The sequence below is a fragment of the Malus domestica genome, chromosome 08 (assembly GCF_042453785.1).
Source record: "Malus domestica chromosome 08, GDT2T_hap1".
Taxonomy (NCBI): Eukaryota; Viridiplantae; Streptophyta; class Magnoliopsida; order Rosales; family Rosaceae; genus Malus; species Malus domestica.
The window spans coordinates 30,746,993-30,774,009 of record NC_091668.1 but is presented as its reverse complement, the minus strand read 5'-3'; the positions used below and the strand labels follow the sequence as shown (position 1 = coordinate 30,774,009).

Genomic DNA, 27,017 nt, shown 5'->3' with positions numbered 1-27,017 from the left:
CGTGAGTTAATTAAGGTTCACAATGGGTTAACTATAATAATTTAGTTTAAATTTGTCTTTCGCAAAAATCAAACTAAAACCTCTAACTTACAAGTGAAGATAAATATTACTAGCTCATAGCACTAAGTAGCAAATAATTAGTTGTTAGGGGAGGGGCATCATGATCGATCCCACAACAGATTGCATAGACATGATTGCTTTCAGCCATTACAGTAAAGCATCATCTGGTTGTTTTCTACTTTTATGCTTCTTCACCCAAATGAGTGCATGGTTGAAGTAGCATTATTTTAGGCATACATTAGTTGTGCCAGCGTTTATGCTACTCATGTGCACCCAAATTCGAATCCTCCTTCGCGAACTTTAGAAATAGATACGACATTTTATAATAATGAATTTGTACTGGCGTTTTAGCTTTAATTGAGGTGCAATGTGTAGATTGCTGAAGGTTGTGATGATTTCAAACCTGTGTAAGGGGTTCCTTGCAATCATGCGAAACTAACGACATGATCGACAACGGAACTGAGCGTTTTGGGGCAAAAAACGAATGTTGATCCATAGACCAGCTTACACACAAACTGAGAACCGAAACAAAATCTAAGAAAACGAAATGTAAGATTCATTACTTCAAAACATTTCACAAGCACAAAACAAATCCCGAATCATATGTTAAAACCTCCCTATGCAACCCTACGACTCAAGGGTAACTGCTGGATAGTCTTGGTAGCCCGTGACCGCTGTTATCCTTATGCGCGTATTGGGCTGGATGCATGACAAACGAGTTAAAACTAGATCATCATAACAGCAATATGCAATTCAGGATTTAGTGATGTGTATTACCAAACTCCCGGGGACATTAGATGAAGTTTATGCAGAAAACTATAAGGAAATATTGCTACCCCTGCGTCCTATCAACAGTGATAAATCGAAACAATTGAGTTTGGTTGGGACACCGGCAAATTACATGTGATGATTCTACAAGATTCAATACCTTGTACTACAAAGATACATATGTTTCTTCATTTCATGCATAAATTATCCCAGAAAACCTTGTCAGGACAGTACAGCATTCCCAAAGCCTCAAGCCTCATTGCCGTAAAATGCATGACGCATATAGCTGTATGCACTAACTTAGTTTCTACCATCATATTAACTTAGTTTCTAACTTAGTTCCTAGTTTCAATATATGAAATCAAGTCAACTGGAGTAACTAAACAGATAGCACAAAAATAAGTCATTGCACTTGTGAATAAAATCAACTGTTCTCGTTGGTTCACAAAGAAATGAGGGTAATACCTGTCGGTGACCGATGTTTCTCCTATAATTTTTCTTCTTTTTATACTTGAAGACAACCACTTTGTCATTAAGTCCCTGCACAATGATATACGCAACAATAAGACATAGAAAATATTAAAAAGATACTAATGAAACGCAAACAAATTCACAATTATATTGACATTCTTTACAATGGTGAAGGGGAAAGATTCATTATAGCATAATGAATTACCTGCTCTTCAACGACAGCGTGTACAGCGGCATTTGTCACCACTGGTTTTCCAATGTACGTACTTGTTTTAGTCCCCACCAGCAACACTTTGTTGAGCACAATCTGCATAGGATCAAATTAAACACCTTGAGGACAAAGCAACAGTAACTTCTTAGAAAATAAAAGATCCAATACTGATAACATTCACTGATTTTATAAATAGAGAGAATAAATGATTTCAAAGCCTTTAAAGGCTAAATTAGAGACGACAAGACACAGTATTCTCCAATTTTTCATGAAGTCTAGTACAGCAAGAGTACATTTATATAGAGTTAAAAGTACATAGATGCTGAAAGGGACGTAGGTGAGGAACCGCTTGGCTTGGACAAAAACTAAACTCTTATTCAAGAAGTGATTGATAATTTGAAATCAGAATCCCAAGAATATTATTACAAAAAAATTCCTTCATAACCAGCAAAACCAAGAATATTATTACAATTTGTCTTGAAACGACGTTTGCATGCATCATATCACCAATTTATCTTGAAACGACTTATTGCAGCATTTCCAAACCACATTTTGTTCTAACAATGATTTCTAAATTTCATGATGTGCTGTAAGATTAGCAGGGAATCACCTAATATCACAGGTTAACTCAACTGATGAATCTAACATTGGAGGCCTATCGCTGGAAATGGAATGTTTCTCATCCAACCCAAGAAGTAAAAGCATATGAACTTCAACAAGACCATTCCACTCGAGCGATTCTCGTAACAGTGATGCATAAAAATACAACTAAAACTAGGCCTTGCACTAGAACTACAATTAGCGGCTTGATGAATCCATACAACGAAAACTAAAGCCGAAATGGAGCATCAACGACAAGAATTTCAAGTAACGGATAGCGAAGAATGCGAAGAATATAATACCTTGTCGTTGACATTAGCGCCTTTCAGCCGCTGAGTATAGATAAATCGTCCAGGAATGACAATGTACTGGCGCCCACCGATCTATTAGACATCATACACAAGCAACCCAGTCGGCAGTCATAAGATTAACAACTTTCGAGCTGATTAGAGAACCCCAACTTCAATTTTTGCTCTTAAATGTTATTACAAATCAAAATATCACCTGGGTAAACTGGTAATCACCACTAAACCACCAAATTAACGACCAAAAACGAAATTTGGCAGCATTCAATCACAAATTCAATCAAAGAAGTAAAATTGAATACATACCATAACAACAGCGAACAGCTGCTCGCGTTTTGGGGCCTCCGACGAAAGGGTTTCCACTACTTGCAAGGCCGCCGGCTCCGAATCATCCGGTCCAGCCTCCGGCTCGGGAGCTTGAAACTCGGCCTCGACGACCACGGCGGAATCCGACTCCGACGACTTGGTCAGAAGCGGGAACGTGGGTCGCCGTGAAGAGCAAGAAGACAGCTTGTGGGAAGAAGACAAAGAGAGCGACGGAAAGCTGAAATGGGTTGATGGAGTTTGAAGATTTTGCGAGATTTTGCAATGGGTTGCGAACGAAGAGCATAACGAAAGAGTTGCAGTTGTAGAGGCCGCCATTGTTGCCGTCGTTTCTTTTCAGAGCTCCCTCACTACTCGCACTCTGCGTCTCCGACTCACCAGCCAGACTTATCCTATCCGTTGGGGGATTCTATTTCGACCCAGTAATTTGTTACTTGTACCCTGCATCTGCAAAGCCGAAAACCCAATTTTGCCCTCCCAGCAAATTTATAATAAAAACAAATTTGTTAATGTTTCCCACCGTGCGGTAGGAATCCTTTTGAAACACGGAAAGGCATTACATCCCCTACTTATAAATACTCCCCTCTCCTCTCATCGTTTATGTTCCTTCTGTAATTCCTTTGAGATTGCCTTCAGAAAACCAAGCAACAAGAAGAAGCAGACGACGACACGAAAAAGATGAAACCAACAAAAAGCGAATCGTTGGCATATCTAAGGGAGGTGAAGGAGGTATTTGCAAAGCAAGACAAGATCGAAAACTTCCACCACTTTGTTCAGCTCCTCCAAGACTTCCGGACCCAAAAAACTGACACCGACGCTCTCACTCGCGCCGTCAAACAACTCTTCCAAGGCCACCCTCATCTACTCTTAGGTTTCAATGCCTTCTTGCCCAAGGAACATCAAATTACCTCTCAACCCCGCCCTCATCCTCCTCTTGCCTTCCGAAAAGCCATTGATTTCGTCAACAAGGTCAAGACCAGACTGCTAGGCGAAGGCCGAGATGATGGTATTAATGTTTATGAGTCTTTTATAAACGTTATGGCTAGTTATAGAATGGTCAGCCGGTCATCCAAACGAAAACGAAACGCTAGTTGTAGTACTAGTAGTTGTGAATCTAGCGACGATGACCGCGAGGCTACTGAAGTAATTTACCACAAGGTTGCAGCTCTTTTCAAAGACCACCCAGATTTACTAGAAGATCTCACTCGCTTTCTGCCCCCTCTTCGTCAAGATTATCACAGTTACCCTGGACGAACAACAACGGTAAAAGATAAACGAAACTGCACGCCAAGCTATTGCTTGCTGCCAAAGAATTCCTCATCACCACATTGTGATTCCAGAAGAAGAGGGCTTGAGTCTCAAGTACTCAACAACAGTTGCGTACTATGCGTTACTAGTACTACTTCCACTTCTGTGCCCAGATCAGAGTATGAACAAAGCCTTTTTCGCTATGAAGACGACATGTATGAGCTTGACATGTTTTTGGAGACGGTGAAATCAACCAGTAAACGTGCAGAACAGTTACTGGACAAGATCAACAACGGAACAGTTCATCAAATCCGTCTTGAAGATCACTTCACAGCGATGAATCTGAGATGCATTGAGCGATTATACGATGACATGGGGCTTGAGGTGCTAGATGTGTTAAGGGAAAATGCTGCGGTGGCTTTGCCGGTTATAATAGCCCGGTTGAAGCAAAAGTGGGAAACATGTCCCGATTTTAATCGGTTTTGGGCTCAACAATCTCAAACGTTGTTAGCAAATTAATGGCTACGTATTTTGTAGTACATATATAGGAACTATCATTTTTCATGAAGTTTGTGTGACAGTTCTGCAGCAATGTTTCACGCCAAGAATAACAAAAGATCATCGGGAACCAAACATATGCATATCAATAGCACCTTCTGTGTTACTAATGTGTAGTAGGATCTTATATATTTCAAAAGAATAGCATCCCTCTTAAACGGGGGTGTATTCAATTGGAATTTTAAGAGACTTTACCGCATTTATAAATTAAAAGATTTTGATGGAGTTTAATTGATTTGTAGAGATTTTATGTAAAATTTGAGTGAGTGCTCTCAAATTCTCATGGAAGAGATGAAATTTGTATGAAATTTGAGAATGCTTAAAATATACTACGAAATATCTCTAATTTTCCAACTTTTAGAAATCCTTTAAAATCAATTTTTAATTAATACATCTGAAATATTATAAACTTATTTAAAAACACTTTTAGACTCTTTGATAATCCCTTAAAACCTAATTAAATACTCCTGAATTTGTAAAAATAATTAAAATCTCTCAAAATCTCAATTAAATAGATCCCAAACCCTGTAAAGGGAATTAATAAATTTAGTATATTCTCAAATCAAAAGACAAAAAGAAAGAATAGAGAATTAAGAATAATCAATAATAAGAAAACAAGTTCTTTTAATACTAACGATACTTTATACTAAAATAAATTTGAACAGCTACTTAGGTTTAGTGATATTCTTATTCACTTATTATTATAAGAAAATAAGTTCTTTTAAGGTGAGAAGTTTTAAATTCGATTTTTGTCAACGGTGAATTTGAATCACATTATTATTATTACTAGTTCATTGTAAGACTTAATCCACTTTCTATCATTTTAATGTAAATAATATCATTTATTTAAATAAAAAATTGAACACAAAACGTAAACCAACTAATCAACTTCCTTCTATTCCCCACCAATGTCGGACTAGGCCCATCAAAGAAGAAGATCATGGTATTCTCTTAGGAAAAAAAAAAAGCAAAAAGCAACCACTTGCTCGGAAAAAGAAGGTTGAATATGAAATAAAAAGTTGAAAGCGATGGGGAAAGAGACAGCAGGGGGTACAAGTTGTACCAACTGTTGTTGGGATTTCAGGGTACCTTGAATTCCTTCCTCCATCACCCGTGACTATATATTTTTTTTTTTTTTTTTTTCCGTATGAAACAATTTACAAAGAGCGTGCGCATTACGCACCCACCCAACCAACGTCAGTCTCTAAATCCATCGAGTTGTCAACAGAAGAGTCGTCACTCGTCAGTCTCTTTCTCTCTCTTAGTCCGGAGAAATTTTTAATTATGACGGGAATATGGGTGGTATACCATATATTTTTATGTAAATAGTGAAAAATTTTATTTTTTAAGTTATTAACTTTTTAACACACATCCCACAATTTATATAACAATACGTGATGTACAATTCCGTGTGACGATCATACTGAAAAATCTCTGGTAGCCTGTTTATTTGCCTACCTTGGACAAAAAAAACCTAATTGTAATTAAAACATTAAATTATATGATAATTTATTATTTAAAGAAAATTGATATTAACATTGCAAAAAAGAAAAAATTATCGCTAGATCTTTTTACAGGGATTCCAAGGATCTTGTGATCATAATCGTTCATTGTATATCGTACAGTCAGTTTTCGTTAAGTAATATTTATATTTAATTTTAAAATTTAAATTTTGAAATGATTTTTAACCGCATGATATACGATGAACGATCACGATCACAGAATTTCTAGGATCCTTAGGGAAAGGAGGATTTTTTTTTTCTTCTAAAAATCTCATTCTACACTTCTCATTATTTTTTTCTTTCTTTCTAATTATAAAAAATTTAGAATGTTAAATAAGATTATTAAAGTGTTAATAACTATTCTCTATTTAAATAGTAAATGTAAAAGAATAAAATAAAAAAATAGCCAAAGGGCGTAAGAGAGAGAGAGAGAGAGAGAGAGAGAGAGAAAAGAGGGGCAGCGAAAGGGTGGTGTCGGCTTCTACCAAACACGACCTTAATCTTATCATCCTCCGATCCCAATTCCCAAATCCCAAATCCCAAATCCCAAATTCCCCCACTCCCACTCCCAAATCAAAACCCTAATTTACTTGTTTCAGTTCAGGAGGAGGATTCGTTTCAGCTGATCAGCTCTGCATCTGTTTCTCTGAGGTAAGGTACACTCTTATTACTGCTCACTAAATCTGTCTCTCAATTCTTCACTTCTTTTTGCGCTGGGATTCAAAATCTGTGAGAGATCCAGAGTTTGGGGATCTTAGTTTTGTTTGTGGGAAAATGGTCCAACTCATGATTAACTGCTTCAATTTTTTTTCCGTTTTTGTTTTGTTTTGTTTTTTTTTCAAAAGGGAAAAAAAATAGTGAAATTTTATTAGAGTTGAAGATGGTACTTAGTTGGGGGTTAAATGAAGTTGCGTTTTTGGATCCGAAAAATAGCGAAATCGATGAAAATGCATTTTCGATATCATACACAATCGAAATCTACAAACATAAAAAAGTGCATTTCATGGAATTTGTTCCGTTCTGGCTTTTGCTTTCTTCAATTCTGCATTAAAGTGCGTTTCAAATTCTACTTTACTGAAAAAAATTGCCGTTTTTGGGCTAAGAAAGGTTAAGGACCCGAAAAGGTTAGTCATTTAATGCTTTATTGTTCACACAAAGCTAGCTGCTGGCATAGAAAGTGTGTAGATTTTAAGGCTTAATAACTATTAGGCGCTGAAGCTAGTTTTGCATTGATTATGGGTGATCATTAAGGGCATTTACTTAATGGGTTTGTCTTAGTTGGTAGTACTATTAGTTGGACAGCGTTGGGTGGCTTGTTTCTACTTTCTATACAACCAACTTGTTTAACACTTGGGTTTCCGCAGAAAAAAAGCTTCAGGGTTGGGAGAATATTTTCTTAGTTTTGTTATGGCATTCTCAGCTTCCAATCATCCCCAAGGCAGTTCCAGAACAGGTTTGATTTTCTCATTTGGTGGAACCCCTTACTAATTTGAAAGTTGTGTTTTGCTGCTGTTAGTATGCTATACTTAATTAGAAGGTGAATTATTGATGAACCTTATGATCGTTAATTTTTACCAAAACATGAAGACATTACTGATTACCATTAAGACCATCTATACAAATCCAACTAAAGGTGCTTATCATATATGTTTTCATATTTTCTAGATCATAGGTGTTTTATCGGATGTCCCAAAGGGACAGATCACAGGTGTTTAATATGCAGAAATTTTGCTTATACCTTGTTACTGATACGTTCGTGTGGAAACAAATCTTATTGAGGCCATGGCCTAGTTAGAATTTAGGGAGTAATCATTTTACTAATGCTTTTACTAAAAATGTTTTCTAAAAATGTTTTACCATAAATGTATTTTACTTTTCTAGAGAAGTTATAAATTCATTGTTGTGCTGGAATGTATTTGAGTTTTTGTAGAACCTAAGAATTGGCTCACTTTGTAAAAGATCATTTTAGTTTAAGGATTACCACAGGTGATGACTAACTAAGGGAATTGTTTCTCTTGTAATGTGATAGCCATATCATATGCTATCTAACAGGATACATCCAGGGCATTTATGTAGTTTAAAGTTAGGATGATAAGCTGACAACAAACCATTGTATCATCTTATAAGCCAAGGAGAAAAGAATTGAAGGAACAACATTTATAGGATGCCTCTGTTATTGTAAATTTGTTTCCTGTTTTTAATACTTGTCTTTGAATTGTATTTTCTTACGTCTTGATAATTAATAGATTTCTAATCGCTACAGTGCTTTCGAAGGGGCTAGAAGTATTTGCCTTTGTTTGAGTGGGTTTATTTGATGTCTTCATTTTGTGTCCATAGTACATCTTCCTTCTCCTCATTTGTGTGGCTAAACTTCGTTGATTTTATAGGGACACCTGGTGATGCTTTGTATAAGGAACTATGGCATGCTTGTGCTGGTCCCCTTGTCACCCTTCCACGTGAAGGGGAGCGAGTTTATTACTTTCCACAGGGTCATATGGAACAGGTATGTCCGAGCTTTAAGTTTATCTACAGGTAGCCAGTGGGTTGAATTGGTAACTGCATCTTTTGGAATGATGTTTTACTTAATAATGTCAGAAACCAGTTTTGAATTATATAAGCAATTACCGTTTAATACAAATAGCTGTAGTCAATGGACAACCTGTACAATGAAGAGATATATAGTGAGCTCTAAAGGGAGAGATGATTCTCCTTTACTACAGGTTTAAGGTTTTTTTTTTTATATTTATTTTATTTTATTAAAACATCAAGAGAATTGAAGAGAGAAGACAGTAGCTTTAATTGTTCATGCGAAGATCATTCTCTCAATTTTAGTCTGGATTGCAATATAATGAACTCGGGTTTAATGTTCTAATCGAAAATGAGGGTTCTATGTTCCAGTCAATTTGGGGTGGGGTATATTCTGGTTGTGACATCAATTAACATATATACCCCTCATATGTTCATCATGATTTAAATTTAACAAAAATCCTAACAGAGTTGACAGAGAGGGGACATTGGCTCATTTTAAAAGATTAGGGGGGATCCGAACCAAATGGAAAGTTAAGTGGGAAAACTGGAACAAGACGCATGCTTTTTCCCATTTGAATTAATATTAAAATATTGAATAGCTAGTCGCTAGTACCCCACCTCTCTTTTTTTGACTTCTCTCCAAATTTGGAGCTGCGGTATAACGTATGTTGTGTGGACTTAATCTGGTGTTGGATGTGCTTTGTGATCCTAGTGATGATACTTACCAAAGTGTTTCCATGAACTTGGAGTCCTTAATAGCCATGTAATGTGCTGTGGTGTTGCTGATTAGTGTGATTGTAAGCTCCAGGTTTTGATTGCCTTAGGTTGGATGCTTTAGATTGTCTTTACATAATGTGCTGTTGGTGTTGCCGATTAGTGTGATTGTAAGCTCCAGGTTTTGATTGCCTTAGGTTGGATGCTTTAGATTGTCTTTACATGGGATGTGGGTTGTTATATGGTTTGTAGATATTGTGCATTTTAGGTGAGGTTTTGATTGGTGGGCCTTGGGTCTTTTAGTTTGTGAACTGTACTCCAGCACCACCTATGTTATATCGGTACTATGAACTTTAGTCCAAAGTTTTATTTTAAAGCTTAGGTCAAGCATGCAACTCGCTTTAGATTGTGTATTCTGCTTGGCTTTCATATAATATGTTTTAGTGCATAATTTTAGAATTTTATTTTACTTTTGTCTTCCATTTTTGTTTTCCGAACTTTTCAGTTTTACAATATTTTTCTTGCTCTCATAGATGTCAATTAGTGGATTTTCTTAATCACCTTTTCCTATAAGAATAATACATTGTTAGTCTTGTGTAGTTTTGCTGTTTGGGCCGAATATGACAACTGTATATTCATCATTATAAAATAAACTGATCTAAAATAGTTTAATTCACTGCTAATTTGCTCTATATGAACTTTGTCTATCTTACTGACTTTACATGTATTTTTCTTTATAATAGCTTGAAGCATCAATGCATCAAGGGTCGGAGCAGCAAATGCCTTCATTCAATCTTCCGTCCAAAATTCTATGTAAAGTTGTTAATGTTCAGCTTCGGGTGGGTGACCATTGTTTAAGTTTGTTATAGTAATTTTTTTTTTCTTTTTTCTCTTATCATGCATCAGTTGGCTCTAGTTTGTAGTTTTGTGATTTTTAGTTAACCTGAATGTAGGCTGAACCTGAAACAGATGAGGTTTATGCACAAGTTACCCTCCTACCAGAAGCAGATGTGAGTTATCTTCCCCTAACCTGTAAAAGACTAATTAACCAATTTTGATGAAGTATTTTTTTTTGTAGTTTCTGTTTGTACCTATATTTATAATTGATTGCAGCCCTTGGCTTCCCCTTTTGCATTTGTGTTGTTTTCCTTAATTTGATTCTTCTTCATGGATCAGCAAAGTGAGGTAACAAGCCCAGATCCTCCACTCCCAGAAACTCCACAGTGTACGGTACATTCATTCTGCAAGACACTTACTGCTTCTGACACCAGCACACATGGTGGATTCTCCGTCCTTCGTAGGCATGCTGATGATTGTCTGCCACCACTGGTTAGTTAATTTTTTAACAAACTTTTAATATTTTTGAGTTTCTACCTTATTTATACCATATGTTTGCTTGTCTTTTTCTCCTATCCTATGCCTTGGGGTGGCCTGGTAGGGGTTGGCTCGTTTCTCTATGCATTGCCTGAATTTCAAATTTTTCAGGATATGACCCAGCAACCTCCATGGCAAGAATTGGTTGCATCTGATTTGCATGGAAATGAATGGCATTTTCGGCACATATTTCGAGGTTGGCTATATTTTTTGAATGGTTTACTGGATACTCGTGTTTCTTATTGTAACTGCTTTAGCTAGGAATCTTCCTAAAATTGCATTTTGTCTATGTCACATTCATTATGCATTGAACCACTTTTATGTTTGTAACTTTGTATTAGTAATTAGTTAATATTTTTTATTTTGAATGGTTGGTAGCTTACATGTGCTTACGTAAGTTTTGTTATTTTGGTGGTCTGGTTGGCTATGCTTTGGACTGGCTTCCCCTTATTCTTTTGTGGCTCAGCGTTCTTTTATCTATTTGCTGTACTTCAACATCTTTTTATCTTTTTATTGTACTCATTTCTTCCAAAATAGTACAATACCATGTAGTTTCTCCTTTTCTTTTCTGTGAAACTCATGACTTCAGATCCAGCATCGTGTTGTGGAATATTTGTATCCATATATTAGTCATGCTGGCTGGCATTATAAGATGTTGTGTTGTTTTTTTTGCCTTAATTTTATGCTGTTATCAGCATGATAGTGAGACCCTACACTTTTGTATTGTTCTATATTTTTCCTCTTCTAAAACAAACCAGGGCAACCAAGGCGCCACTTGCTCACAACTGGATGGAGTGTTTTTGTGAGTTCTAAGAAATTAGTAGCTGGGGATGCATTTATATTCCTAAGGCAAGTCTGTAGTCAATAAGGAGGACTAATTATCTTTTCTCTGTTACCTTAACATTAAGTTGGTGTATTGTTTGCTTATATGTCATTTTACATGTATGTTCCAGAGGTGAAAATGGAGAGCTGCGTGTTGGAGTAAGGAGACTCATGAGACAACCAAGCAATATGCCATCTTCTGTTATTTCTAGTCACAGCATGCATCTTGGAGTTTTGGCGACTGCATCTCATGCCATTGCAACTGGGACACTATTTTCTGTATTCTACAAGCCAAGGTCTTGTCTCCTTTGCTTTATATGGAGTCGAATGAGTTCTTATCATATCTTATTTGTTACCAATGTCCTTCTAGTCTTATTATGTGTAATTTCTCAGACTATTTCTTATATATTGCACTCTGATTTTGTACGAGTGAATAATGGTGTTTAGACTAAAATCCTATTTGATAACCATTTCATTTTTAGTTTTCACTTTTTGTGCTTGAGATATGGGGAAAGTGTATGGAGAAAGGATGGATAAGAAGGATGGATAAGGAGGGAGGGAAAGCAAAAAGAATGAATGAAAACAAAATCTTGAAAGTAAAAACATCTTTAATCAGATTTTGATTTAGTTTTCATTCTGTGTAACCATCTGTATATATTTCTTCTGCATATGTCCCTCCTTCCTTTCTTCCTCCATTCTTCTATATCTCTCATTCTCTCTTGTATATGCCCTCTTATCTGACAGAAAAAATGAAAACTAAAAACTAAAAAACGAAATAGTTATCAAACTGTCCCTAAATATGTTGAAGAGTTTTGTTATTGGTGCTGGCATAATCATTTCTGTTAAGAGTATATTTAAAAAAGGTTGGCAGCCTAGTTGGTTGGGTTATTTCATCTCTTGATGTTACTCTATTAGAATATACTTACCTTGTTGGAGGAATGAGACATCTCTTGATAAGTTAATGGGTAGCTGGGTCATTTGTTTTATTTCTCAAATTTATCCTGATTCCTGACAAAATATTATTTGCTGGGTCCATTTGTGCCAGAACAAGTCGGTCTGAGTTCCTTGTAAGTGTTAACAAGTACATTGAAGCTCGCAGTCAGAAGCTATCTGTTGGGATGAGGTTTAAGATGAGATTTGAGGGTGAGGAAGTTCCTGAAAGAAGGTATGTTTTCCCTGCTTGGTTTTTCTGAATGAAGTCATTAACAGTCTGACCTAACCATTTTTTACCACACTACAGGTTCAGTGGTACAATTGTTGGAGTTGGAGATAATACGGCACCTGGATGGGCGAATTCTGAGTGGAGATCACTAAAGGTATTTTTTCCAATGATGTTTCTAAATTGAGTTTTGAGTCAGTCCTACAAGAATATATTGACTGTGGCCATAGACATTTGGAGTTAAATCACACTATGGTTTTGTGATGGGAAACCACATCTAGAGGCATTATTATCTCCTCTTTTTTTTTTTTTTCAAGACAAATAACTTTTTTCTTTAAGGTGTGTCAAGATTTAAGTGTCATCAGTTGAAGATGAACCATATAGCAAAGATTTATTTATTTGTCGGGGTGTTTAACTTTTCAGGTCCAATGGGATGAGCCCTCATCAATATTGCGACCAGATCGAGTATCACCATGGGATTTGGAGCCCTTGGTGGCAACTACTCCCCAAAACTCCCAACCTGCACTGAGGAATAAGCGGGCTCGGCCTCCTGTTTTACCTTCGCCATCCCCAGACCTTTCTGCACTGGGTATGTTTGTTTACATAGGGACGTGCCATTCCTAATCTGTTTTGACTTTTTTATTCTAAATTCTTGTATGTTCTTTGTTTACTAGGTGAATGGAAATCCAAAGCTGAGTCTCCTTCGGCTTTCTCCTATAGCGACTCACAGCGTGGTCGAGACATTTATCCATCTCCCAAGTATAATTCTGCTTCAAAACCCAATTCTCTGTGCTTTACTGGGAATAATTCTCTTGCTGCCGTTTCTGGGAACTCAATGTTTTGGCCTAATCGAGTTGATGGTGTAACCGAGCCTTTTTCACCTGTTATGAACAAAGATTGTGGGGAAAGGAGACAAAGCACTGGGAATGGCTGTAGGCTGTTCGGAATTCAGCTACTTGAAAATTCTAATTTAGAAGAGACTTCTCCTGTGGTTACGGTATCTGGAAAGTTGGGGGATACTCTACCAGTTTCATCATTTGATGCGGAATCTGACCAACATTCAGAACCATCAAATCTCAATCGATCTGATCTTCCTTCAGGAAGTTGTGATGCTGAGAAGTCATGTCTGAGATCACCACAGGAATCTCAAAGCAGGCAAATCCGGAGCTGCACAAAGGTAGTTCATGTCGTTTTTATCCCTCAAGCTGATAATATTTCCCGCCCTTTTACTGCTTTTGTTGCAGTTTCTGGCTCTGTATGGTCTGAACTTGTAAATATCAATGTCTAAACATGACCACATATTTCTTTTCCGTAGTGTGTTTATTATTACTCCCAGACCCTGCGTAAAGCGGGAGCCTTGTGCACTGGGTACGACCTTTTAGTGTGTTTATTATTACATTACTTTTTGAATTGGACTTTGCACTGGTTCATGCCACTTTATTCCTTCTTTTAAGAAGTCATTGGGCCTTAGGTGTTGGTGGTGACCATCTGACTGAGTTTTTCTTTCTTTTTTAAATGTCTTAGGTTCACATGCAAGGGATTGCTGTTGGAAGGGCTGTAGATTTGACACGGTTTGAGCGGTACGAGGATCTGCTTAAGAAACTAGAAGAGATGTTCGATATTGAAGGTGAACTCTGTGGATCTACAAAGAAATGGCAGGTTGTCTACACCGATGATGAAGATGACATGATGATGGTTGGGGATGATCCATGGCAGTAAGTTCATTTGACCAATTCTTTAATTCCTCATTTGAGTCTCAAACTTGAAAATTAATTGTTTTAAAGTGCTTCAATTGTATCTTATCGGGAATCTAAGAATTAGTAGCAGTCGGGATTAGGAGACCACTCTTCTTAAAAGAAACTTAACGATTAGATGGTGTCGGGACAATATAACTGAGGATTCCTTTTTATTTACATAATTTTTGGGTATCCTTCCCCCTTATGATATTGACCAGAAATAATTAGGATAATGAATCTAAACTTTGTTTGCTCCACTGTTCTTAGTTTGCTCTTGAAAATTAATCTAATTGCTGCAATCTGGTCTATGGATTCTAATTTCTTTATCATTTATGTTTTGCCCCTTTGGATTTTCGTCCTGTAAATTCTATGCATCATATTGCAGTGAGTTCTGCAGCATGGTAAGGAAGATTTTTATCTACACATTAGAGGAAGTAAAGAGGTTGTCGCCCAAGATAAAACTTCCGCTGAACGAGGTCAAAGCTGGCCAGCTGGATTCTGAAGCAGCAGTCAACACTGAAGACCGATCATCTATAGTTGGACCTGCATACTGATCTGCCCCCTGCATAAAGAAAAATTGGAAGAAAAAGAAGATGAAATTGGAAGATGGAACTTGACCGTCACAAGAGACTGTCTGAAAAGATAATGCTGTGCCGGCGACAAACTAGTCATGCTGGAACACATTGTGTAGTTTCCCTGCATGCTTAAATGGTGCGGGGCAGTAGTCTCTAATGCATATGCAATCCGAAGAATCATTGCTTGCGGCAGTGTTTGGGTGTTATGGTTATTGTTTGTTCTTTTGTCGAGAGGAGCTCGTAGTGCTTGCTTGTTTGGGACCCAACTGGGCTACCAAAGTTTTCTACTGTGTACGGCAGGGTACATGCTGTTCATCTTCTTTTTTTTTTTTTTTTAAATTTATCATCTACATTTGAACATTTGAACTTATTGAGACATGTTGGATTGAGCTTTTGTACATAAATATATAGCCTTTATCTCTTGCTTGCAAGTGAATTGCGCCGAGTTTTTCGTATAGAAGAAGCTTTTCGTTTTCGGTGTTTACACCCTTCTTTGTCTCTCATCAAAAGATGTGGCAATAGAAGGTTTTTATACTAGTTGCATCTTTTTTTTTTTTTTGATGAACAAACGATATTATCTACTTTAAGAGAGTGGAAAAGTGAGTTAAGCCTCACAATGAACTGGCAATTATGTGGCTCAAATTTGCCTTTGGTGAGAACCAAACTTAAAACCTATCACTAGACCTTTCACTTACAAGTGAAAGAGAATACCATTAAACCATCCGTAGTAATAGTTGCTATACCAATTGCATGTGAACCAAAATAACAATAGGAAAACTAATGAAAATGGTTTGAAAACTTTGAATTTTAACAATAAGGATAAAATAAAGGGTAAAGTGAATAGTATCATGATTGAGTTTTTTAGTGTAAAAATATGGTTTTTCGTTAAAGTGAACAATACCTGAAGCTTTTCGTTAAAGTTCCCAATAACATTTTGGTTTATCCAAACCCAACCACAAAAATTGATTGGATTAAGGTCGGGTTAGCTTGGACTAATTTCAGCTAGTCCAATTAGGTTAAAAATTGGATCGAATTTAGGAAAGTTCAGGTTAACTCAACCTAAGTTGCACCCCTTACGCTCATCAAGTAAGTTGTATTTCCACGTGACGTCTAAGATGTATCCACCAACCGGGTCGATGATGTCATGTTGGGTTTTTAGGTTGGAGATCCGATGCTGACTAGCAACTAGACGACAAAATCAGAGCGCCATGAATGAATGATGAGTTTGGTGTTGAGTGGAAAGACAACGGTAACAAGGTTTGAAAATTAAAAAGCAAACCGAAAGCGAATCCAATGCAATGCAATTCAAAAGCAAATATCTTATAAACTTATCAACTCCTCCTGCTCAAGCTGCTGCTCTCACATCACATCGCTCACCCGTTTCTCCGGAATCCCGACTTCTACCAGCCTTCGACTGCTTCCAGTCCAAAGAGAGCATGATCAAAGCTGTTAAGAAGCTCAAGTTTTGGCCAAGAAAGAAGAAGAAAAGGAAGACTCACCACCAACCCTATTGTCCTCATCCGCCACCTCAACGACCGCCGCCGCCACCACCACCCCGCAACTATTACTGGTCATGCTCCTCGTCCTCCTTCTCAACTCAACCCTCGGCTCCACCTTTACCACCATGGCTGGATGCCGAGTACACCTACGAGACTCCCTTGGCACCTCCACTCCAGCCTGCTCCAGAATTTTCCTATCACCATCATCATGATCCGGTTCCAAGCCAACAAGAAACTGCTTTCAACGGCGGCAGCAGCAGCAGCACACAGTATCACCACCCAATTCCGACGGCATCTTATCAGCAATATACGGATCCAAATCCTGTGTATGGAGTACCAGTTATACAAACACAAACGCCCAGAGCAACAACAAAGGAGAGATGTTATGCTGCCGCCTCCGCCACTCGGGTCTTGAATTGCGTTGTTGACTGGGGCATCCGTTTGTTTCACTGCATCTGCCCCTGTTTTCGCATTCGTGAAGAAAACATCCAGTAGTGTAATATCTTACTTTAAGGCAGTAGTTGCCAATTTCTGGTACACAATAATGATTCTGATCATACATGTATGTAAACTTAGAATTATACATGTCGCAGAAAAGCTCCTGCATAAATTTATATCAGATAATGTTTCGGTCTTGGCAACAATTTTGTAAGTTTTCCTACTATCGTTACACATCCTCGTACAATAACATAAACAAAATGACGATCATGAGAGACTATGCTATGTTGGAAATAATATGTACATCTTCAGGCCAAAATTTTGTATGATGCTCGTTCCAGGACTTAATCGCCAATCGCCATCTCATCTCTCGCTTGGAAAATGAAATGCATCCATTTGCAGATCAACGGACAGTACCCTGTATGAACCTTTTGCACCCCCTTCGACATCTAAATTCCCTTACTAGCATAAAAAATTACAAGTATAGGGAAGCTGCAAAGACAATGTCCCTCTTGATCTTCGAAACAGCCTCCTCAAATTTTGACTCAAGCTCGGTTTCTCCAATAGACTTGGCTGCTTGAATCAGTTGCTGAAGGACTTCCTCTAATCTCCTAATTGCCCTGATCAAGCTGCCCTCAAAAACAGGTGTAGCTGACATGATCTCGTAGAATTTGGACCCTTTTGCCCAAGCATACACAGCCTCCATAATATCAGGCCGAAAAGAACTCACAAAGCTGTCAACATCAATTTCGACCTGCAGTGTATATAATGCAAAAGCATTTCAACGGCAGGTAAAAATCATCTATATAACAATAGTGTAAACAAATCCAAGCACACAGATGTTCGACAAACAGTTCAGCCAATTTAGACCAATATACCCAGCGGACCAATCAATATATGGACACTGAGCAATGACCGTAGATATTTGTATTATTCTTGTCCATAGGCAATAACAACTTCACTTAGTCAATGAATCATAATCTCTTGGTAGGTTAAATGATACCTTACAAAGAAACGAATCTCAGCGTCTCACACAATTTTACTGCAGAATACGCATGCATATAAATTATAATATAATGTCTTTGGAAATTTTGCACTCATTCTACTTTAAGGAGAAGACGAATCTCTGGTAGACTGGTGATATACAAGCTTTATCTGATATTCTGATCAAGTTGATCATGGCAAGACGACTGAATATTCTCACAGAGGCTATGAGATTATAACTCAAACGTTCATTAAACCCCTATCCGTATGATACTATGATAGGATATTCCAGTTCCCATAGTAGGTACTTATGCTGCAAAATAGCAATTTGGTCAGGGTTCACGGTTCAGGATAACAAAATGGCAGAATGGGACTATGGATATGAACCTTAAGCTCTGGACAAGGTATAAGATGTCACTTTTCTACATGAACATTATTCAAATGCTTCGCAAAAATACTTTAGGGGCTTCTTGTGTCACATATTCTTCAAAAAAATATTGTTCAAGCATTATGGGTCCTGCGTGACTGCATCACCAGACTAGTTTGGTAAAGTAGTTAGCATTAACTTATGACTGCAATCAGGAAGGGCCAACATAAAATAGGTTGGCCACTTTTTCGGGCTGTTCTTTATGTTACACAAGTGAACATGCACTCAACTTTCCTTTGACTATGACTTCCAAGTTCCAAGTAAGAAACATTTACGTAAGAAATAATGTTCTGTTGTCCACAGTTGATGGAAGTTTCAAAAGAATATTCAACTGTACCAGAAAGGAAGTTTTTTACCTTGCACTCAAGCTGAACCTCAGCAACCCTCCGAGCTGTATCTTGTAATTGTGAAAATAGCAGGTCAAGCTCTTCCCTTGGTTTTGTAGCTTCCTTAAGCTTCTCCTGCCACACAAAACATGAGAGAAGAGACACCATCTCTTCCACGTTTATGTCCTTGAAAGCCCCATTGAACATGAGCTCAGTCAGGGTCAACTCTTCTGCACTACTGATTTCACAAGCAACTTTACCCTTCAACTCCACAACACCATCATTTGTAACATATCTGCATTCCAATCATTTCTAAGGCATCAAAATGATGGAATTCCCAGTTTAAAACTAAAAGATAAAAAAGAACTTTATGGTTAAAATAGAAAGTGACGGAAGGCCAGAAACAGTGAGATGAAAATAACGAGAATTCATTACCCTAGCCTCCGAAGGACCCGTTTTCTTGCCTTCAGTTCATCTTTAAAAGCTAATGCAGTGGAAGAGCGCATTGTTTTCTTGATTGACTTGATCTTGGCAGCCAAATCCTGCTTCATATGAAAAACCTTAAGCCTTTGCTCAATAAGTGGAGTTCTAGCAACTTCATGCTTGTCAAACAGGTTCTCTAAAGCCTCGATCCTACGAGACACCTTTTTGTATGAACTACTTTCAATCTGAAGAACAGCAAAGTGCACTTGAAATTAGTGACACAGAATTTTAAAAAGAAAATAATAAAATAAAAACTAAAAAGTCAAATTGCAGTAGCATACCTTCATATCTTCTTCTGGATCAAGAAGAGGAATCTTTCCTTTATCAAATCTTGACAGAGTTTCAAGAACTCTCTTCAGTGTGTTTTCTCGAGCTGGTAGTGGCAAAAGATCCTTAGGAATGACCATACAAAGTCCACTCATACTATTTATCTGTTCAGAAAACATAAGTTAGCAAAATAAAAAGCTTTTGGGTAAGTGATAAACAATTAATACTTTACATAGCACAGAATGGAAGATGATCCCTTAAAGAATTGCCAAAATGACTTGTACACAAACTTAAACCCTATCAAAATAGAAGCGGAAATTTGCAAAGAATATTAATAAGGTCACTTAGATCAGTGAATCACTGCATCAGCAACCTAAGGATCAGTGAATCACTGCATCAACAACCTAAGGAACATCGGTTACAGTTCATAATTTTGATGGTTCTCCTGGTAGGGCATTTACCTGAGATATGGAGATGGAGACAACAGCAGGTTCTCCTGCCTCTTTGAGAGGGATAATTTTGATGGTTTTCTTAGCAACTTCATCTGTACTCACCCTGCACCTTGTCAGAACATCCACTGTGTAGTTTGAATCTTCGGGTTTTCTACTTGCATCATCTGGACAACAGAATGGATTGTTTAGCAATTCGAAAACTCAAATCAGAATAAAGACTCTAAGCAATTCAGCATCCTCACCTTCTGAAGCAGTTTTCACCCGTTGAAAATTTAGTATCACTCCCCATGTGACGAGGTCCTCAATGGAAAAAGAGGGGGAACTTTCATCACTTTTAGCACATTGGATTGAGACAAGCCTACCAGGTTTCAGAAATGGTAAGCAGTACTTTGGAGAAAGCACAATATCACGAAGTTCCTGTTTCAAACTCTTGTATTGCTGTAACAGATTATAATAATTCTTTACACTATCTTCTTCTTCAATTATAATTGAATCCCTCTCTTTCTCAAGATCCTTTGCTTGCTTCTGCAACAATAACATAATTCACAAATCAGAAACACAACAGAAGTGATCGTATATGTAATGTCTTAATAGATTTCTTTAGATTGTGAAGACACTTTCTGAAACACAAATCCCAACCAAGATACGAATAAAAGGCAGTCCAACTGCAATTACAAAATCACTATCCTCTATGGTAGCCAACTAACCTCAAGACTGGGGATGGCACGATCAGCTTGAAATTGATAGAACGAGTTACGAAGCAAATTTTCTGGATTACCATCTTCGCTGCGTAATTGATTCAGAAGCATGTTGTAGCTCAAATGAAAAGCACTGAAAAGCAAGAGAACAAAGGTCAGTAGGAGAAAAACCTAACAAAACTCAAAGAGGGAATCTTCTTACTGTTCAATATATATATATATATATTTTAATAGAAGTTCAGTAAAAGCATAGGGGATGCACCTGTTCAAACAATCAGCACTTCCTTTAAGCATCATTTTAGCAGTAGATGGTTCCAGCTTCTCATCTACCATAAGTATACATATTCCACGCTTATCAATACCACGGCGACCAGCACGGCCACTCATTTGTATATATTCTCCACTGGATAGCCATCTGAACTTATCACCATCAAATTTCCGGACATTGGTAAACACAACAGTTTTTGCAGGCATGTTCAATCCTATGCTGAAGGTCTCTGTGGCAAATAAACACTAAAGAAATACAGTTCAATATTTATACCACTTTGTTAAAAGAAAATGTAAGCATAGATATACATAAAAATGTATGTAATTCAGCTGGAAGTGCGAGAAAATGAATGAAAATACAACTTATTGAAAAGGCTTTCTAGGCCAATATGTCTGCAACAGTTTGTCACCAGAAGAAATAGACCAATCTGGAGGTCGCTAAAAGTGGTCATAGTAGTCTAGCCAGAACAAAATCAAGATTTTTGTATGAAAAAAAAGGGCCAATTGCCCGGTCAAGATTTGGACACACTGATTGGGATCAAATATATGTCACAACCAAAGCAATAGTAGCCAATCAAAGTTAAAGATTAAGCATACAACAAAAATAGATGAAATAGAATTTAGACCCAACCTTGATTAGACCTTCCTGAAATAATATCTCAATCACTTCCTTTAGAATTGGAAGCAAGCCAGAATGATGCACACCAATTCCACGCTTCAAAAGGGGTAGCATATGTGAAACCTGTTTAGGCAGTATACTAAGGAATGAATATCACTATGAAATAAAGCAAAATTCTTAGCAGCAGTGGGCACAGATATAAAAAATATAGAAACATTATTTCAGATAAAATTAAACATCAAGTTATCTGAATATCTACTGAGCAAGTAATATTAAGTAACGTCATTGCAACTTTTTTGTTATCCTATTTGACGCTAACTGGAAGAACCCAACCATTAAATGAGTATTAGTTCCACTATGCTTTAACTAAACCATCAAACCTCCACCTTGCTTACTCAACTTCAAAGTAGTCACGAGATAACACAAATACATGGAGGAAAAGAAAGAGACACACACACATACAAAGTCTAACCCGTGAACGCTTAAACATAGAAAAAAGTTACATCTGGCGTAATACTTGAAAGAGTATAACACTACTTCATGCAAACCAAACACAATGCTTAAACAGACATGCCAGCTCAGAAAGGAAGAAACGAGAGCTTGCCTGAGGTAACTTTTTATCATCATCAGAAAGCATATCCATAGCACTCCAGAAGATGGTTTCTACATTTGCTTTCTCATTGTCCCCATTTAGATCCAATTTTGCCATCTGTGACACCAAAAAGAAAACAAAAAATTGGAACTAAAAAACTGGTGCTGACAAAAAGATAAAGGAACTAAAAAATTACAACGAAAATATTTCTATCAAAACATTCAAATCAACAGTCAGACACAGCCACATTTAATTGGAACATAGTTCACAAGGATTCCCAACCAAGTAGTATCGTTTCTGAATGAATAACCAATACATGTATATTATACTTAATCTTTCATCCAAAAGGTTGACAAGGGTATTGAACAGATACTCAAAACATAGCTCATAATGTCTGAACCATGTAGGCAATATGGTGCAAAAGGTTCACACTACATTAGACTAACCAATAGTAGTAAGAAAATACATTGGGCGGGAGCTTGGTAGCAGCCAACCTCATTTAAGAAGTATATTTTAAAACAGATAGGTACGTACCTGCATTGCAAGAGATTCGCACTCCCTTTTGCTAAAGCTAAAAAGTATTACAGGATCATACTGACGCTGAATTATCATTTTGACCATCTTGAAGATGTCACTTTCCTCAGCAGCCTTGCCCATGATCAAACCCTTCTGCCACTTGCCATTTTCCTTCTTCTTAGCACTATCGGCAGCAGGAGCAAGAGCATTAAGAGCTTTCTGAAAGCTGTCTTCGCGAAATTTCCCTTTTTCATCTACTACCAAGTACAAACCATTCCCTCCAGAAGGGAAAATATAATGCTGCAGAGGAGTTGGCCTATAATCAGTATAGACAATGTGACAAGGCTGACGGTGAATCTTTGCAAGCCAATCAGCAAATTCCTTAGCATTTGGCACAGTTGCTGAGAGGAACACAAACCGAGCATTCTTTGGAGCCATAACAATGCTCTCTTCCCACACCACACCTCTCTCCCTATCACGCATATAATGCACCTCATCAAAGATAATCCACGCCACCTCACGCGTTATCTCTGACCCTTTGTACTGCATGCTACGCCAGATTTCTGTGGTCATAACCTGAATGAAATTCAAAAGTATCATCACCAAAAACCCAAAAGGATAAACACCCGAAAATCAAACACAAAAGAAAAGGCGTGCATTGCACTTGCATACCAAGCAGGAAGCATTGGGGTCGATAGTTACATCGCCCGTCATCAAGCCAACGTCGGAAAACTCCTCTTTGAACTCTCTATACTTTTGGTTGCTCAGTGCTTTGATTGGTGAAGTGTATATCACTCTCTGCTTGTTTCTTAGAGACATTGCAATCGCATACGATGCCACCACAGTTTTCCCAGCCGACGTATGAGCAGACACCTATCATAGCAGACATTGAATTCAAAAATGCACCAATTCACAAGTCAAAAACTTTCAATTAAAATAAACTCAATGCTAAAAGTTTCAATTGAAAAAAAAACAGTAACAAATTTACATACCATGACGGACTCGGCTTTTTCGAGGCAGTTTATGGCCTCAGACTGAAAAGGGTCGAGAGGGAAGGGGAATTTCTTGGCAGGCTCAGAAGCTTCTGCTGCAGCTGAAGAAGAAGAAGAAGGAGGAGGAACGACATAGCCCTCAGGATACGACACGTCGTGCAAGCAGGCCACCGCTTCGTCGTCGACGCTTGCCCAACCGTTGTCCCTCTTTTGTTGTTTCTGTGGAGCTTCTTCCAACTCGGCCTCTCCCTCCGACTTCCTCTTCAGGGATGCCGCTTCCGTTTCCATGTTGGGAACCAAAACGCTGCGTTTCAGAGGCGTCCTGTTGCTAATTCCTGAAGAAGCGCTAGGGTTTGCACCGTTCTGCTTCGTCTCCGGCGGCGGCTATATGAAATTGGAGTCCCTAATAGCAAATGTAATGTGCGTTTTAGGCGAGGTTTTGGTTGGTGGGCCCACACATCCAACGTGATCCTCACGTGACTTTCTAATGTCCACCTTACAAGTCCCGTCCACTCCGCATACTTATCATTTTACAGAGAAGAAAGAGCCCACTCGTGGCCGAAACCGAGAGACAGAAGAAAGAGCAGAGAGGGATGAACGTGGCGAGCAAGGGAGGCGGAGGAGGCAAGGCAGCGTCGCAGATCGTAGTCATAACGGGAGTGAGCAAAGGGCTGGGGCGAGCACTGGCTGTGGAGATGGCGAAGAGGGGCCACACCGTAATCGGCTGCTCCCGTTCCCAAGATAAGCTCAACGCCCTCCAATCCGAGCTCTCCTCCGACAAACACCTCTTCCTCAACGCCGATGTCGTGAGTTTTCATTTTATTCTTTTAATTCTTTTACTTTAAATAATTACGGTTTCAGTATTATTTATCAGTAATTTGCATTGATTTGTTGTGTGCAAATTGTGAATTGGTAGCTCCGTCTTTTTGCAAAATTGTTTCATTTTATATCTAATTTAGAGAAATTTCCATTTGATATTTAAATTAGATTGTTTCATGGTAACAATTATTATCTAAATACTAGACAAGTATCTGGAAAATCACGAAATCAATCATGATAATACTAAGGCATCGTTTAATCTCTAGGATTGGATTAGAATGGATAACCAACTATGCTGAAGGTATATTTAAGAAGGGTCGAGCCAACAAGCTCCCCGCTTTGTGAGGGTCCGGGAGATGGGCTGGGGGACTTCTATTGTACGCAGCCTTACCCTTGCTTTGCAAAGAGACGGTTTCCACGACTGAACCCATGACCTATCGGTTAAAGGAGCAACCTTTCCATTGTGCCAAGGCTCTTTAAGAAGAAATGAAAAAATTGTGTCAAACTTGGAGGTAGAAGATGGATTATTTATTAAGGAAACTTATCCATCCCAAAATGGAGGATTGAAAGGGACAAATTTCCTTCATGTCTAATCCCCTTCTTATTCCCGCAAATTGAAAATTTGTTCTCCTGCACCTTTAATATACCTTGAATTTGACAAGTTATCCATTCCAATCCAATCCTAGAGACCAAACAAGGCCTAAAAATCATCCATGACAAGACCACTGCTCAAAGTTCTGAAGCTACAAGCACCTGAGAAATAACAGAAAATATGCCCTCAACAAGAACAACTAAATGAATTAAGAGTAAACAATGAAAGAATTGATGAAATCTTACTCAACTCATGGGAGCAAGACTAGAAATTGGGGTCACGAAAAAATCTGTATGAGCAACTTATTCCTCAATGCTATTGCTCCGTTTTTAACCTCTTGAGTATTCTGCTTCTAGATTATTATAATCTTGTGTTAGTTGATACGCTAAATCCTTTGACGAAAATACATGTCGAACACATGTTTTCTCTTTATTTGACAATTACTTCTTTATTTTCCTTTTGCTTCTTTCGTGATTGCTTTCTTCTGATGGACTTTCTTTAAGTTCCATTGCATAGTGATTTTGTAGTCTATGCATTGATTCATTGATATATGCAAATTTGAGAGTAATGATGTTGCTTATTAGGAGACTAAATTTGTGTTAGTGGACGGTAGACACTATCCTGTAAAGTATTAAGCTGAACCCCCATGGTATCTGTGGAGGTTTCTCTAAGTGCTAAAAAAGTTTTACTTCATTTTATTTGTATGCTTATGGTTCTATTACGTAAGGTATTGCGTTGTGGTTGAACTTTGAGGACATGTAAAGGCATTTAGATATGCTTGTGCTTAGGGAGAATTCAAGGCATAATAAATAAAATGACTAGTTGGTTTGGAAGTTAATTTGTTTTCGTAGGCCTCTTGCAAGCAAATAAGGCTTTCATCTTGTGATATTAAAAATTTGTGTCAAGTGAGATTATTGGTTGGATTTTAATATATCATTTGAAGGTTTCACAGTAATTTTTACATGGAAGATTATTTCAATTCCTTTGCATTTTCTTTTAATCCGGGGAATTTGGTTCTGATTTTTTTAATGATATTATTGGCAGAGGTCTAATAACAGCATTGCTGATCTGGCGCGAGTTGTTATGGAGAAGAGGGGAATCCCAGATATTCTAGTGAACAATGCAGGCATGATCAACGACAACAAGAAGCTTTGGGAGGTTCCGGTGGAAGAATTCGACAACGTGATAGATACCAACGTTAAAGGAGTTGCTAACGTGCTGCGCCACTTCATTCCACTGATGCTGTCGCGGAATGAGGGGAAGAACCCATCCGGAATCATAGTAAACATCTCCTCCGGGTGGGGTCGATCGGGTGCAGCGCACGTGGCACCATACTGTGCGTCGAAATGGGCGGTGGAGGGGTTGACTCGATCGGTGGCGAGGGAAGTACCGAGTGAGATGGCGGTTCTTGCGCTCAGCCCGGGTGTGATACACACGGACATGCTTGAGTCGTGCTTTGGGGAGTCTAGTATGAAGAATTATCCGAAACCTGATGCGTGGGCCGTCAGGGCTGCTACCATGATTTTGAATCTTACGGCGGCTGACAACGGTGCTTCTCTTAACGTATGACATGACAACTCCGCTACATAGATGAATCTAGACATTCCTGTAGGATGGAATGGAGGAGTAGTTTTAGTATTAGTGTATGAATGAACAAAAGTGAGTCTATATTTGACTGTTGTTGAAATGATGCAGTATTATTTCAGTTTCGCTCAAATCTCTCTGCTTATGGATTCAATCCACATTTGTTATGATCGATTTGAATCCGAAATCCAAAAAAATCTGAAGAGGAAAAAAAATGGGATAGGAATTGTGCTATTTTGAGACTCTGTTCTATTTGATGTATTTTGAATGATGTATGAATCTATAAAAATTGGTTCATTTGAGTTATATGTAGGGTAGTGTTATCCACACATTCGTTTTTAACTCCCACACAATCCTTGTTAATTTATGTTTTTTTATCATTTTCAATTTATTTGATCCGATGGCCGTAAATTCAAAAAAGTATGAGAGGTAAAAAGAAATGGGTAGATAACATCATCCTAAATGTATTGTGTACCAAAAACTTCAAAAGTAATCTAATTTCAAAA

The 27,017-nt window shown here is 37.9% G+C and overlaps 5 protein-coding genes across 6 annotated transcripts; 3 read left to right on the top strand and 2 right to left on the bottom strand.

Annotated features, from left to right (window-relative positions):
• Window positions 1-595: 595 nt before the first annotated feature.
• Window positions 596-3,284, bottom strand: LOC103411067 (large ribosomal subunit protein bL21c). The gene is made up of 5 exons (XM_008349722.4): window positions 2,722-3,284; window positions 2,413-2,493; window positions 1,505-1,606; window positions 1,294-1,368; window positions 596-759 (listed from the first exon to the last, which is right to left on the bottom strand). The coding sequence occupies exons 1-5, from the start codon at window positions 3,055-3,057 to the stop codon at window positions 688-690; spliced, it is 666 nt and encodes a 221-aa protein (XP_008347944.3). The 5' UTR covers window positions 3,058-3,284; the 3' UTR covers window positions 596-687.
• Window positions 3,285-6,472: 3,188 nt separating this feature from the next.
• LOC103441991 (auxin response factor 1) lies at window positions 6,473-15,387 on the top strand. Of its 2 annotated transcripts, none has more exons than XM_008380722.4 (15): window positions 6,473-6,703; window positions 7,412-7,500; window positions 8,435-8,550; window positions 10,034-10,129; window positions 10,244-10,300; window positions 10,467-10,619; window positions 10,776-10,860; window positions 11,423-11,513; window positions 11,618-11,782; window positions 12,532-12,651; window positions 12,727-12,802; window positions 13,069-13,234; window positions 13,320-13,822; window positions 14,170-14,360; window positions 14,767-15,387. In XM_008380722.4, the coding sequence occupies exons 2-15, from the start codon at window positions 7,455-7,457 to the stop codon at window positions 14,933-14,935; spliced, it is 2,034 nt and encodes a 677-aa protein (XP_008378944.3). In that variant the 5' UTR covers window positions 6,473-6,703; window positions 7,412-7,454; the 3' UTR covers window positions 14,936-15,387. The 2 variants fall into 2 exon arrangements, with proteins under 2 accessions (XP_008378944.3, XP_008378943.3); XM_008380721.4 differs by having other exon boundaries at window positions 6,476-6,698.
• An 867-nt stretch (window positions 15,388-16,254) lies between these two features.
• On the top strand, window positions 16,255-16,950 carry LOC139198174 (uncharacterized). Its single transcript, XM_070826444.1, has one exon. It carries the CDS (start codon window positions 16,255-16,257, stop codon window positions 16,948-16,950), a length of 696 nt encoding a protein of 231 aa, XP_070682545.1.
• A 90-nt stretch (window positions 16,951-17,040) lies between these two features.
• On the bottom strand, window positions 17,041-23,804 carry LOC103441992 (DExH-box ATP-dependent RNA helicase DExH9). Its single transcript, XM_008380723.4, has 13 exons — window positions 23,517-23,804; window positions 23,197-23,397; window positions 22,543-23,100; window positions 22,021-22,125; window positions 21,429-21,539; window positions 20,793-21,043; window positions 20,540-20,663; window positions 20,075-20,357; window positions 19,842-19,996; window positions 19,395-19,544; window positions 19,066-19,298; window positions 18,661-18,925; window positions 17,041-17,647 (listed from the first exon to the last, which is right to left on the bottom strand). The coding sequence occupies exons 1-13, from the start codon at window positions 23,802-23,804 to the stop codon at window positions 17,369-17,371; spliced, it is 3,003 nt and encodes a 1,000-aa protein (XP_008378945.3). The 3' UTR covers window positions 17,041-17,368.
• Window positions 23,805-24,109: 305 nt separating this feature from the next.
• On the top strand, window positions 24,110-26,817 carry LOC103411065 (NADPH-dependent pterin aldehyde reductase). The gene is made up of 2 exons (XM_008349721.4): window positions 24,110-24,322; window positions 25,972-26,817. Exons 1-2 carry the CDS (start codon window positions 24,110-24,112, stop codon window positions 26,494-26,496), a joined length of 738 nt encoding a protein of 245 aa, XP_008347943.3. The 3' UTR covers window positions 26,497-26,817.
• Window positions 26,818-27,017: the final 200 nt, after the last annotated feature.

What these genes read in the sequence shown, in the direction of transcription:
- LOC139198174 (XM_070826444.1), top strand. Translation starts at nt 16,255, where the DNA reads ATGCAATTCAAAAGCAAATATCTTATAAACTTATCAACTCCTCCTGCT.
- LOC103411067 (XM_008349722.4), bottom strand. Translation starts at nt 3,057, where the DNA reads ATGGCGGCCTCTACAACTGCAACTCTTTCGTTATGCTCTTCGTTCGCA. An exon ending in AGCTGTTCGCTGTTGTTATG is followed by an intron (nt 2,494 to 2,721) that starts GTATGTATTCAA and finishes GATGTCTAATAG; the next exon opens with ATCGGTGGGCGCCAGTACAT. An exon ending in ACGCTGTCGTTGAAGAGCAG is followed by an intron (nt 1,369 to 1,504) that starts GTAATTCATTAT and finishes ATCATTGTGCAG; the next exon opens with GGACTTAATGACAAAGTGGT.
- LOC103441991 (XM_008380722.4), top strand. Translation starts at nt 7,455, where the DNA reads ATGGCATTCTCAGCTTCCAATCATCCCCAAGGCAGTTCCAGAACAG. An exon ending in CCCTCCTACCAGAAGCAGAT is followed by an intron (nt 10,301 to 10,466) that starts GTGAGTTATCTT and finishes TTCATGGATCAG; the next exon opens with CAAAGTGAGGTAACAAGCCC. An exon ending in GTTGGGGATGATCCATGGCA is followed by an intron (nt 14,361 to 14,766) that starts GTAAGTTCATTT and finishes ATCATATTGCAG; the next exon opens with TGAGTTCTGCAGCATGGTAA.
- LOC103441992 (XM_008380723.4), bottom strand. Translation starts at nt 23,804, where the DNA reads ATGGAAACGGAAGCGGCATCCCTGAAGAGGAAGTCGGAGGGAGAGGCC. An exon ending in GCGAATCTCTTGCAATGCAG is followed by an intron (nt 22,126 to 22,542) that starts GTACGTACCTAT and finishes TTGGTGTCACAG; the next exon opens with ATGGCAAAATTGGATCTAAA. An exon ending in GTGCCATCCCCAGTCTTGAG is followed by an intron (nt 20,358 to 20,539) that starts GTTAGTTGGCTA and finishes TTATTGTTGCAG; the next exon opens with AAGCAAGCAAAGGATCTTGA.
- LOC103411065 (XM_008349721.4), top strand. Translation starts at nt 24,110, where the DNA reads ATGAACGTGGCGAGCAAGGGAGGCGGAGGAGGCAAGGCAGCGTCGCAG. An exon ending in TCTTCCTCAACGCCGATGTC is followed by an intron (nt 24,323 to 25,971) that starts GTGAGTTTTCAT and finishes TATTATTGGCAG; the next exon opens with AGGTCTAATAACAGCATTGC.